This window comes from Lutra lutra, chromosome 1 (genome assembly GCF_902655055.1).
Source record: "Lutra lutra chromosome 1, mLutLut1.2, whole genome shotgun sequence".
NCBI lineage: Eukaryota > Metazoa > Chordata > Mammalia > Carnivora > Mustelidae > Lutra > Lutra lutra.
In genome coordinates, this window is record NC_062278.1 from 208,573,886 (window position 1) to 208,586,767 (window position 12,882).

Genomic DNA, 12,882 nt, shown 5'->3' on the forward strand with positions numbered 1-12,882 from the left:
GTCCTTGGGGATCACGTAAGGTTGTAAGAGATTGTGGGGAACTGATGGAGGATGGCCCTCTCCCTCAGATCTTTCAGAAAGTGCCTCCCTGTGACCCAGCAGGACTGAGTCTCCCCACACACGAGGAAAATCCCTACAAGGATAGCTTTTGAGCTCCTTCAGTTTTCACAAGTAAATTGTGACAGAAAGGCCAATCCTTTATGCAGGGAACAGGAAAGGGACAGGCAATACCTAAATATCTCTGCTAGGGCTCCACTTCTTTTTTATTTGTGCATTTAAGTCCATTAGTAGCCAAGACTATTAAAGGAGCCTGTTCCCAAGAAAACACTTCAAACTTTGTTCTTCTGAGAGGTCAGAACTAGATGGCCATCATCACCTCCTTCCCCATCCCTTGCCTCCCTCCCCTCAGGGTCACCCCTTTCCCCAGTGACTGTCCACCTGTATCTTTTCTCTGTAGCCACAGACACTTCTGTCACTGAAGAAGCAAACAAAATTCAGCTCCTGCAAGTCTGCCCTCAGATCTGAGCCTCGCTCTGCAGCCCCTGTAGCAGCCTTTCCCTCCCTGCATTGCCTGGCTCCCATGGTCCCCTGGAGCTTTCTAGTGACAGAAGTCACTAGAAGTCACTTTCTACTCCACCAGAACCCTGCAGCTGCCTGTACAGAGGTTAACGGCAGTCTCCTAATGGCTAAGCCCACGCTTCACCCCTATGACTACTTCTGGTTCTTCCTGGACCCACCTGATCATTCTTTCACTGTCTCCTTTGCCTGTCCCCTAGAGCTGCGGGCACAGGTGGCTACATACAGATGTCCCAAACACACCACATGCAGATGACACATGAATATCTGTCTCCCACTCAAACTGGTGTGTCCGTCCCCAACTCCCAGTAAGCGGCTACCTTGCGTCTGTGATTGGCCGGGTCAGGGACTCAGGCTGTGTCAGGCCGGGTCAGCCTTTCCTGCTGCTCAGCCCACTGTGCTTGGGAGAATGTGTGCGCCACCCATGGTGTTGCCCACTCGAACCTGGGAGTTGCCCCGGCCTCTTTCTCTCACACCCATACCCCGTGGTCAGGGATCCTGGGGACTCTCCCTCGGGCTGCTCTGCAGCTGCCCTGTGTCCACCTGGACAGGAGCAACTCTCCCCAGTGCCTCCCCTATCCCCAGCAGGTCCCCCCTCTCAGCCCAGCTGAGGCCCAGCCTCCCAAGTTTTAGGGCCAAATGTCTTGTTTCTCTTTTACTTTTTTAAATCTTTTTTAAAAAAAATTTTATTCATTTATTTGACAGAGAGAGAGAGAGAGAGAGATTGAGACAGTGAGAGAGAGAACACAAGCAGGGGGAATGGGAGAGGAAGAAGCAGGCTTCTGGCTGAGCAGGGAGCCCGATGCGGGGTTTGATCCCAGGACCCTGAGATCATGACCTAAGCCAAAGGCAGCTGCTTGAAGACTGAGCCACCCAGGCGCCCCATCGTTTCTCTGTTTTAAGTCTCTAAGTGGATTAGTTCATCTTTTCTGGTACTCTCTGGATCAAGCTTTTCCTTTCTGACTTTTTTTTTTTTAAGATTTTATTTATTTATTTATTTATTTATTTATTTTATTTATTTGAGAGAGAGAAAGAGAGCGAGCATGGGAATGGGGAGGGTCATGGGGAGAAACAGCCTAATGCAGGGCTTGATCCGGGGACTCCGGGATCCTGACCTGAGCTGAAGGCAGACACTTAGCCGACTGAGCCCCCCAGGTGCCCCTCCTCTCTGACTTTATAGCAACAGGTTCCCCCTCTGCGACATACATTGTCACAACAGATGCACAACAACACAACCCTGCACAGACACCAGGCTGCCGTTCACCTTCATGTCCACACCTGTGCTTGTGTGAGCATCTGGAAATGTGCCCTCCCCTCCCTTCTGGATGCATGGTTCAGGGCTTCGGGTGCCACCCCAAACCTGCCCTGCCCAGGCCTCCCCTGGGTGCCCAGCTGTGGACTGTAACTTCTGCCCACACGGCTACACTGAACAGTGGCCTGTGTGTGCTCCCTGGTCTGCCCTCCTGTGTGGCACCTGGACCACTGTCAAAGTGGGTAACTCGGTGTCTCTTAATGGATTAAAGGAAACCTTTCTTTCCCCTCAGGGGTTCGGATATGATGCCAGCGCTAATAATCTGTTGTGGTTGTTCGCTCAGACAGTGGACACTGATTCGGTCCCATCTCTCCTATCTAGTGTTAAGCATCCATGGCATTCAGGAGGAAGGGCCCCCCAGTGCTCAGCTCATGAGGTTGGATAACATGCTGCTGGCCGAGGGTGTATCCAGGCCGGAGAGGCGAGGAAGAGGAGGATCGGCGGCAGCGGCGAGCACAGCAACACCAGGTGGCTGTCCAAATGACAATAGCCTTGAGCACTCTGACTACAGGGCCAAGCTGTCCCAGATCCGACAGATTTACCACTCTGAGCTAGAGAAATATGAACAGGTGATCTTTCTGCATGGAAGAGTTTCTGTCATGTGAACGCGCATTTGTCAAAGCAAAACGTGGACCGCTAACCACCTTTCTTTTGTGGCACAGACCAGGGAGTAGATGCACTTGGTCTCACGGCAGAGGTGGCCGATTTTGTTGGAAACCCTTTGCTTCTCAGTAGCCAGCCTGTGTGGGAGCTGCAGGGGGTGGCAGGTGGCTGGTCCCGCGTGGAGCCCCAAGCCAGCTTGCTGGGTAGTCACAGGCTGGCACGTGTGTCCCCACCCCAGGCCTGCCGTGAGTTCACCACGCACGTCTCCAACCTCCTCCGGGAGCAGAGCAGGATGAGGCCTGTCTCACCCAAGGAGATTGAGCGCATGGTCGGTGTCATCCACGGCAAGTTCAATGCCATCCAGATGCAGCTGAAGCAGAGCACCTGTGAGGCTGTGATGACCCTGCGTTCACGGTTCCTGGATGCCAGGTCAGGCCCTACATGCTGCCCATGTCCCCGGGGTTGGCTCTTAAGAAGAACTGAATTGCAGCTGACTTGGGTTTAAGTTCTGGGGGCTTCCCAGCTTGTCCCGGGGCTCTGGCTGTGGCCAGGGGTGCAGCCCTTACACAGCCTCTTGGAAGGCGATCAGAAGTGCTGACCTTGGGGTCCCTGGGTGGCTCAATGGGTTCAGCATCTGCCTTTGGCTCAGGTCATGATCTCAGGCTCCTGGGATCAAGCACCACATTGGGCTCCCTGCTCATCGGGGAGTCTGCTTCTCTCTCTCTCTCCCTCTGCCCCTCCCCCTGCTCATGCGCTCTCTCGCTCTCTCTCTCTCTCTCTCTCAAATAAATGAAATTTAAAAAAAAAGAAAGTGCTGACCTCTAGGAAATCACAACGGAGACACAGGGGCGTCCCTAGAGGCCAGGGTGTGCACGGGCTGAGGCTGAGCAGATGGGTCTTTGCAGGCGCAAGCGGAGGAACTTCAGCAAGCAGGCCACTGAGGTGCTGAATGAGTATTTTTACTCCCATCTGAGCAACCCTTACCCCAGTGAAGAAGCCAAAGAAGAGCTGGCCAGGAAGGGCGGCATCACAGTCTCCCAGGTGATGGGCCTCCCTGCACCTAGGAGGGGGAGAAGGTCATGTCCGGTGAGGACACCCAGGGAAGCTCATTAACCGTGCGGAGCATGTGGGCAGAGTGCGAGGTCCCTGAGGGCGGCACCAGTGGAGTGGAGAGTGTAGCCCTCGGGACCCAGTACCACGCTTGTATCACAGGGATGTCGTGCTGTGTGGAAAGGAGCTGAGCGTGTGTTAGCGCAGGAGAGGAAGAACAACTTGGAGCAAAACGAGGACTTCACATGATAGCCCAGCTCTCATACCGGAGCGCCAGTTCCGCCGTGCTGGGAGAAGTTAGGGTGCATGCGTGCTTGGCTGTCTCTCTGGCAGTCCAGACTGTGGCCGGGGTGGTGCGGTGCCAGGCTACATCTGGCTCCATGTGGGGAGCGGGGTACAGACTGGAGATGAGACCTGGTCAGCCTTGGGAGGCCCTGGTGGTCTGGCCCTCAGTGGACCTGGAGCCAAAGGAGGGGGAGCTGAGGGGAAAACCCAAAAAACATCTCAGAAGGTTTTAGAGTGGGAATGGCGAGTACAGGCAACTCAGGAGGCAGGATCAGGCCGTACCCCAACCCACCACTCCTGCCCGCCCCCCACGTCTGGTCTGGTAGGGGCTGACTGCGTGAATGCTAGCTCACTGATCATCACCACGCTGTACACTTGAGGGCGCTGAGTTTTCAGCCCAGTTTGGTGACCTCCAGAGCCTGTGCCCTTAGCCAGAACTCTCTGTCCCGGCCCTGGCCAAGTCCAGCTGTAATTTCATGACAGAGGCATGCAGGAGGCCTGCAGGGGCGCCCAGGCAGCAGGACCTTGCCGGTGTCCCAGTCACATCTGACTTCCTTCACCCTGGCACTGCTCTGGCATCCTCGGTACCAAGGCCGGCACTGAAGCCAGGGGCGCACCTCTGGTGCTTCAAGACCCCCAAGAAGCGTGAGGCGCGGCAGCTTGATTGCCACCTCATGCACCTGTCTGAAGAGCAGCCCAATTCGGTCCCAGTACCTCTGGAAAGCAGATGGGTGTTGGGTCTAGACTTCATCCGAGGAGAAGGTCAGTTGCCAACAAATCTGGGAGGATATCTGAGAGCCTGAGTGATGCCCGTACCTGCTTGAGGTGCTATGTTGGGGTGCTCCCCATGGAGAGGGCAGATGCTGGCCCAGGACCTCTAGCCCCCAGGCCCCCGATCTGCCCAGAACAGGGCCTGCCTTCCCGCCTTGCCCACACAGGCGGCTTGCTCTCTGCCTCCCGAAAATGCCAGTTGAGTTAACATGGAAAACTGCCTGCTGCCGTTCCTCTGCCAACTCAGTTCCACAAAGATGTTCCAGCACATTCCTTGTAGGTGGAGGGAACCAAGTGCTGCTCTGGCTGCCCTCACACCCCGGGAGCAGGTGGGAGGAGACACGGTGAGGGGCAGGGAGCGCGCGTAGGACTTTTCCCTTTCATGGCTAACACGGAGAGGATAACGTGGAGTGCTTGGGTAGGGACATTAAAGAAATACATTTTTAAACGAGAAAAGGTCACTGAAACCCTGCCACTGTTTATTTCTGTTCGTTAAACCACACATACTTCACTGAAGGGCCCCAGGCCTTACTTTGGGGTATTTAAGTGTTTCCAGTCATGCTGGTCTTCACAGGAAGGTGCTGGCTCAGGGGCTCACTAATTCTGCCCCCAGGGGAATGTTCATTGTCACAACCCTTGGGTGGGTGGGTTGCTGCTGGCATCTGGTGGGTGGAGGCCAGGGGTGCTGCTCAGCACCCCACAGCACTCAGGACAGCCCCACTGCAGAGAATGTCCCCGGGAAGGAGTCCTGGCCTGGTCCTGGTGCAGGTTTGGAGTCAGCTAGGTTCAGCCCGCTCAGCAACGGGGCTCCTGCACCTGCAGAGGCCGCTGGCTTGCAGGATGGCTGTGACCGTAGCTGTCCCCAGCTGCTGCGAGGACTGGATGGGGCTCATCTCAGCGCTCAGCTCCTCTCCACTGCCATGTCGGTTAGCCATCCTCTGAGAAGTTGTGCATCCGACGTGGTCTTTCCTTAGACTGAATTCCCAGGAATGGGGTTGCTGTGTCCCCGGGGTTGGGTGGCTCCCTGGTTCTCACTTTCCTGAAAGGACTATCCAGAATTTAGTCTGTTCCTGGCCCTGCAGGGAGTGGATGCTCAGCTCTCCATGTGTCAGACATGCTGTTTCCTTCCAGCTCCTTCCCATCCCCATTCCAGTAGCACCTGGTAAGACAGGCCAGCTCAGGGTGACCTCCCCCCACTGTGGCCATTTCCCTGGGCCCCTCATTCAGTCAGCACAAGCTTCTCGGTCCCAGCCTCTCACCCAGACCCGGGGCTGCATGTTGCCACTCAGAGACATTCCTCCTGGCCGTGGGAGCATGGGCACCTCAGAGAGAACCCACCATATGTTCACGTTATCTCATACTGGGTCAGCTTTTCCAGCAACGTCTTTCTTTCTGTGTCCATAGGTCTCCAACTGGTTCGGCAACAAAAGAATCCGATATAAAAAGAATATGGGGAAGTTTCAAGAAGAGGCTACCATTTATACGACTAAAATGGCAGTCGACACCACCAAAGTCGGGAGTCTGGGGGGCCAGGCTAGCTGCCCATCAACACCCAGCTCGGGTGAGTGAGGACCAGCCCAGGGACTGTCCTTCGTGGATGGCCACGCCCACTGAGCTGCACAGGAAGGGGCTGGGGGAGACCTTCTCTCTGGAGCCGAGGCCAATGGGAGCCGCATTCCTGGCTGAGGGGCTGGTAGATCCCACCTGAGGAGCCTCTGTAACTTTTGGGGCTAGAACACTTGTCCTGACACCTCACATCCCTTCTAGGTTCCTCTGGTCCCTTCCCGCTGACCAGTGCCGGGGATGCACTTATCACCCTGCAGACCCTGACCTCTCTCCGCCCCGCCCCTGCGGGAAGCGGTTTACAGTCCCAGGTGAGTCTCAGGGCACAATCCGAGGATGCCCTTGGGGTCTCTGACCCAGTGTTGGGACAGAGATGCAAAGCCCAGATGGGTGGTGGGTCCTGGGAATGGGCCATCTTGCCAGCCAACTCTCAGCCTCCACAAGGCTCCCTCAGGTCCCAGCAATGAGGAAAGGCCCACTGGGTGCTTGGTCCCTTGTCCTGATGATATCAGTTTGGCAGAACAGCCTCAGGGGCACGGCTCTGTGGGACCCACTTTGCAAAGACCTGTGCCCTTCACTTCCAATCCCAGGACTCAGTAACTCCCAAGTGGTGCGCCCAAGGCAAGGGCTGTTGCTTGTGGCTGTTGGGAACGAGCCCTCCCTCCCAGTGGGCATCTGTACCCTGGGGCTTGGAAGGGGACAGGTATCCGAGGCCCTGGCCATTGGAACGTGGAGCCCTACTAGGCTCATACTCTCTACCACGTCAGTGCCTTGGCCTTGCCAGCCTGCCCGGCATCCCGCTGGCTGTCGCCAGGGCTTCTGAAGAGGCCGCACAGGCACAGCTGTGATGTGTCCGTGCGGGTGCACGGCTGTGTGGCATCTGGCCAGGCCTTAGCCCACCTTTCCCTTCACATGAGTGTACCCTCCAGTGTCAGCTGAGCCCCCACTGATTTACCTGCAGCCCCTGGTTGATGCAGGGAATGGATACCCCCTGGTGCCATTTGGCAGGACCTGGTGCGGTGGAGAACTGTGTCATCACCATGGTAACCCCACAGCCCACCATGAGCCCCTGGGGAGAGCAGGGAGCTCTGGCACCACCAGGTGGCCCAGCCTCATCTTGCTCTGTGCTTTCCTGGGGCTCCGTGCCTCGGGTGTGATGGGTGTGAGAGTGGGGAGCTAATAGACTCCGCCCATCCTTTCCCCTAGAACCAGCCCCAGGAGATCTGGAGCTGCCTAAGTCTTCATGTGGTTTCTCTGGACCATGAGGCAGGGTCCTGTCCATCCCACAGAATAAGTGGGAATGTCCTTGGCCTGGTGTGGACACCCCGCCGGTTCTGGGGGGCACAGATGCTCTTTCAGGAGAGCCGAACCCAAGGGGTAAGCCTGCCCTGCCAGAAGCTATTGCCTCCAGCCTGTGACCTGAGGAACAACTGGGCTGCCCTTTGGCTGCCCTGACTAGCCTGTCAGCCCTCAGTCCTGCGGATGGACCCCTCTCTTCACCACTCATGGCCTCCTTTCCGGAACATAGCACTGTGGGTGTCCATTGAGGGCAGGATGTCCCCCTGAGGCCAGTGCTCATCCCAACTGCTCCCAGATGGAGGCCGGGCACCCCCATGTCACAGGATGAGGCAGCCCCCTCAGGAAGCCAGCAATCTGTCCATCCGTTCACCTGACATTGGCATCTAAAGCACCCATGCCATGACCGCTCAGGGGGACACGTGGCGAGGAGAGAGCTGAGGCAGGGAGGGCCGAAGGGCTGGGTCTCAGCCTGGTGGGGTCAGATGAGGTAGAGGGCGCCAGCCGGAGGGCTCAGCCTGTTAAGGGAAAATGCTAGAGAGAGGAAGGGGAGGAGGAACTCATGTGGTCACCTGCTGACTCAGGAGAGACCGAGTGAGCCCTCAGGGTCACTTGGAGGGTGTGACATCTGCACACCTGGGAGCATTTGGCTCCTGTGGAAGCCACCCCCACTGGAGCGAGTGTTGGGAAGCGGAGTGGCCTGCCCTCGTGGGCTGCAAACAGGCCTCTCCATGGAGCAGACCACCCGCGGAGAGCCCTTTTCAGGGGTGTTTTCCATTGCCAGGGGTGGGGGGTATGTCCTGTGGACAAACATCCCAAGGTTGGGTGTACCCGCTCCTGTCCCTGAGGGTAGCAGCCGGGGTGGCTGCTACCCTTCTGGCTGCCCAGCCAGACCAGTGTCCGGCTGGGTTTCTGTGCCCTTCCGGCTCACTGCCTCCAGCCTCTATGGTTCCGGGGCTGTCACCAGCTCCAGGCCAGGTTGGATCTGTTTCCCCTCAGAACATGTGGAAGCCTTGGCTGTGCCACAATGCCATATCAGTCCTTGACCGAAGCCCCGGTGGGTGTGGAGGCCCCTTCCCATTGGGGAAGCGCGGCCACCTCAGGGCTCAGGTGGCAAGGCCAACTGTGACCCAGCAGGGCCCCTCAGTCCCTCTGCTGGCTCCTGCCTCTTCTGGGTTCTTCTTAGAAGGGTGTGGGGGCGGGACGGGCCATCCGTGGCCTTCTGATGCTCAGTCTCTTTGTCTTTGCAGGCCCGGGGCGGCTGGCAGGGAGCCGCCCCCCCAGTGTCCACCGCTTCGCCTGCTGGAGACCTCAGCAGCGTCAACTCAGATGCATCTAATTAAGTTTTGGGGACCGGGTGGCTGGCCGTGGTTCACGGGCACTCGAGTCTTTACTGCCCGCGCCTCTGATTACCTCAAAAACCCAGGACTGCAGCAGGCGACGGGCACCATCCTTTGCTTGCCGCCTGGGATCTGAAATGGGCTGAGATGCTGCTCATTTTCTCAATTCATTTTGGTTTTTTAATAGTAATTTTATGCTAAGACTGTGAATTGTTTCTTCTAGGACTTGTCACAAATTCTCTCATTAAAATTTCGGACTTATTTTCACGTCGATATTGTTCACCCCAGATTTGTTCCCAGTGGTGGCCATGCCAGGCGGGCCGAGCGGCGTGGTGTTGGTGTCGTGGTTCTGTCAGCTCCTGGGTCCCTCCGCACACCGGCTCCCCAGACACTGCCTTCAACGCTCTCTTCTGTCATCTCATTCTATATGCTCTCGATTTCCATCTGCTGTGCACTCCGAACTTTGCTGGGGATTGGGTTTGTACTTTTTCCTGTTAATATAAGTTCTACCATTCTCTGTTGACATCATGGCCAGGATTTTCTTCCAATGAGTGAAGCACCAAGGCAGGAGGCCCTCAGCCTCGGCGCTGAACATTCAGCTGGTTCCCATTTTGCGGCTGCATGCCCACAACACCACTCAGCTCGGTGTCTCTGTCCCTGGCTGGGTCTGCTCCTGTGGCAGCTGGGACCAGCCCTGCACTGCCTGCTGTGGGCATTCCTCCCTCACAAAGTTTGACTTGGGTTTTCTATCATTTGTGGCTAGAAGGTGGCAGCTGACGCCCTCCCCTGCCCAAGGTGCTGGTCCTCAGGTCCAGCTCGCCTACCTCCTGGCTCCCTGCAGCTCCACTGACAGACCAGGGCCCTGCTCTAGTGAAATTACATTCCAGAGAGAAAAGGAGAATAAACGTGACCAGAAGTCTGCGGGTGGGCTCAGGGTCAGACTCTAGGAGAAGGTGTCTTTTTCCCTTTTCTTTTTTTCCTCCTTCTTTTCTCCTCTCTTCCTTTTTTCTCTCTTCTCTTCTCTTCCCTCTCTCCCTCCTTTTCTTTTCTTTTCTTTTCTTTTCTTTTCTTTTCTTTTCTTTTCTTTTCTCCCTCCCTCCCTCTGTCCCTTCTTTCCTTCCTTTTTTCCTCTCTTCTCTTTCCTCTCTTCCCCCCTCCCTCCCTCCCTTCCTTTCTTTCTTTCTTTCCTTCCTTCCTCCCTTCCTTCCTGAGAGAGCAAAAGTGGATGCGGAGGGGCCGAGGGATAAGCAGACTCCCTGCTGAGCAGAAAGCCCAACTTGGCCTCAATCTCAGGACTCTGGGACCATGACCTAGGCCAAAGGCAGATGCTTAACCCACTGAACCACCCAGGTGCCCCTCCCCTTTTTAAAAATTGTGGTAAAATATATGTAACATAATATTTGCCATTTTAGCCATTTTAAGAGAAGAATCCGGTGGCATGGATTACATTCGCAGTGTGATTGTGAAATCATCACCCCTCTTTAGTTCCAGAACGTTTCCTTCACCACACAGGATACCCCATTCCTACGAGCAGTCACTCCCCACCCCTTTCCCCCAGCCCTTGGCAAGCACCAGTATCCTTTCTGTGTCTCTGGACGTGCCTGTTCTGAATGTTTCCTATCAGCGGAATCATGCACTCTGTGGCCTTTTGTTGTGGCTGGCTTCTCTCACCGTCATGTTTGCGAGGTTCATCACGTTGTGGCGTGTGTCAGGGCTTCATTGCGTTTTATGACAATAGCCCGCCAGAGAAGGGAGATCTGAGATGAGATCTTAGGGAGGTGAGCCCGGGAGCGTGCAGAATGCACGTGGGGGTGGGGGGGGAGGCTGGGCACTGCCCCAGGTGCCCACACAGGTGGGAGGGATGAGAGGTGCCAGTCAGTGCGGTGGGCGCCACGGGTACTCAGGGCCTCCCGGGCCTCCCAGCTGTTGAGCAGAGAGCCAACCTGAGGGGGTGGTGGTCAGCGGGTCCTGTGGTCACAGGGTCGGGTGGGGATCGGGGCAAATGCAGGCAGACATGTCTGACTTGCGGTTGAATGGGAGTGGGGTGGCCGGAGCCGCAGGGAGAAAAGGTAGGATGCCATGCAGGGAAGATGGCTCATCTCTGACCGTCAGGGTTGGGGTGTCTGTCACACAACTGGATGTATTAGTTGTGTTCCCCAGAGAGAAATGTGAGAGTCCTGAGAGGCCAGAATATAGGGCAAACACCAAGAGAGGGTGTCATGGAAGACAGAGACTAGATTTCAGGAGCAGGAGCTCTATTAGCAGGGAGAAGTGACGGCAGGCGGAGCAGCGAGCGTTCAGTGGGGGGATGGGACCCCCCACAGCTTCCAGAGAGAGTCAGACACCGAGCACTGAGCTCAGGTGCGGAGGAGATTCCCAGCAGATAGCCGGGGCCGTGCCATGTGGGAGGGGAAACCGGGGCAGCGAGCACTGAGGAGGTCTTGGCGGTGGGAGAAGGTGGGATACGCCAGGACAGGTCGTCTGGGCAACGGAGAGGTGGGAAGGAGAGGTGGAGGTGCCGGCGTGGAAGACGGCGCGACCCGGCGCTCCCGAGGGAAATAGACAAAGCTGCGACTGGCGAGTCCCAGACTGGGACTCCCGCGGCTCGGCCTCCGCTCACGGGCGCCCTCTAGTGGCCACCGTGCGAATTCGTGCTTCTCTGGCCGCAGGCCTGGAGCTGGGTCTTCTGGGGGATTTTTTTTTTTTTTTTTAAGATTTTATTTATTTATTTGATACAGAGAGAAAGAGCACAAGTAGGCAGAGAGAGAGGGGGAGGCAGGCTCCCTGCTGAGCAGAGAGCCCGATGCGGGACTCGATTCCAGGACCCTGAGATCATGACCTGAGGTGAAGGCAGAGGCTTAACCCACTGAGCCACCCAGGCACCCTTCTGGGGGATTTTTAATTTGAAGGAATACCTTAGCTCAAATTCTGCACATAAGGTCGCATTCTATTAACATTTCCTATTGCGCTATGCAAAAACGCCTAAGGGCGCCTGAGTGGTGCAGTCAGTTGAGCCTCCGACTGGTGTTCTCGGCTCAGGTCTTGATCTCAGGATCCTGAGATCGAACCTCGCATCAGGCTCCCTGATCAGCACAAGGTTGGCTTGAGTTTCTCTCCCTCTGCCCTCCTGCTCATGCTCTCTTCAGTCAATCAATCAATCTTTTTATTTATTTTTTAAAAGATTTTTTATTTATTTATTTGACAGAGAGAGATCACAAGCAGATGAAGAGGCAGGCAGAGAGAGAGAGTAGAGGGAAGCAGGATCTCTGCCGAGCAGAGAACCCGATGCGGGACTCGATCCCAGGACCCTGAGATCATGACCTGAGCCGAAGGCAGCGGCTTAACCCACTGAGCCACCCAGGCGCCCCTCAATCAATCTTTTTAAAATGTGGCCACACAACAATAATCGAGCCACAAATATTACAAGAGTACAGAGGAAGCACTCCACACCCCTGAACTGGCCACGCAAGGCCATGAGCTCTGATGGCGCCTCCATGCAACAGGGGGGGGACGTTGGGGCTCAGAGACTTCCTGACCCGAGTCTGTGGGCCCCAGTCAGATGCCAGCAGAGCCAGGCCTGTGATTCCGAAGGCAGTACCCCTGGAGCTGCTCATCCAGCAGCTGCTCAGGAGGGCAATTTTCTAGACTCTATGAATATTAAAAACGCACACACCTTTCTCCTCAATTTCTCTTCTAAGAATTTTCTACAGCTACATGTCTACAAGTATACAAATGTATGTATATGAGAAATGCAAAATGAATGCATTTCTCACATCTTTTGTAACTGAAATATTGAAAATCGGGGCACCTGGGTGGCTCAGTGGGTTAAAGCCTCTGCCTTCGGCTCAGGTCATGATCTCAGGGTCCTGGGATCAAACCCCATATCGGGCTCTCTGCTCGGCGGGGAACCTGCTTCCCCCTCTCTCTCTGCCTGCCTCTCTGCCTACTTGTGATCTCTGTCAAATAAATAAATAAAATCTTAAAAAAAAAAAGAAAATAATTGTCAGTTGAGGGGCACCTGGATGGCTCGGTGGGTTAATACCTCTGCCTTCAGCTCAGGTCATAATCCCAGGGTCCTGGGATCGA

At 55.8% G+C, this 12,882-nt stretch overlaps 1 protein-coding gene across 2 annotated transcripts in view; it reads left to right on the forward strand.

Moving 5' to 3' along the window:
* The window catches only part of PBX4 (PBX homeobox 4), a 35,210-nt gene extending 26,148 nt beyond the window's left edge, over positions 1–9,062 (forward strand). For both annotated transcript variants that reach the window (XM_047696200.1, XM_047696210.1), the window contains exons 3-8: positions 2,210–2,457; positions 2,730–2,920; positions 3,397–3,532; positions 6,002–6,158; positions 6,365–6,471; positions 8,707–9,062. In XM_047696200.1, the coding sequence (XP_047552156.1) occupies positions 2,210–2,457; positions 2,730–2,920; positions 3,397–3,532; positions 6,002–6,158; positions 6,365–6,471; positions 8,707–8,799 (932 nt within the window). In that variant the 3' untranslated portion in view covers positions 8,800–9,062. The remainder of the gene's footprint in view (positions 1–2,209; positions 2,458–2,729; positions 2,921–3,396; positions 3,533–6,001; positions 6,159–6,364; positions 6,472–8,706) is intronic.
* The last annotated feature ends 3,820 nt before the right edge of the window (positions 9,063–12,882 follow it).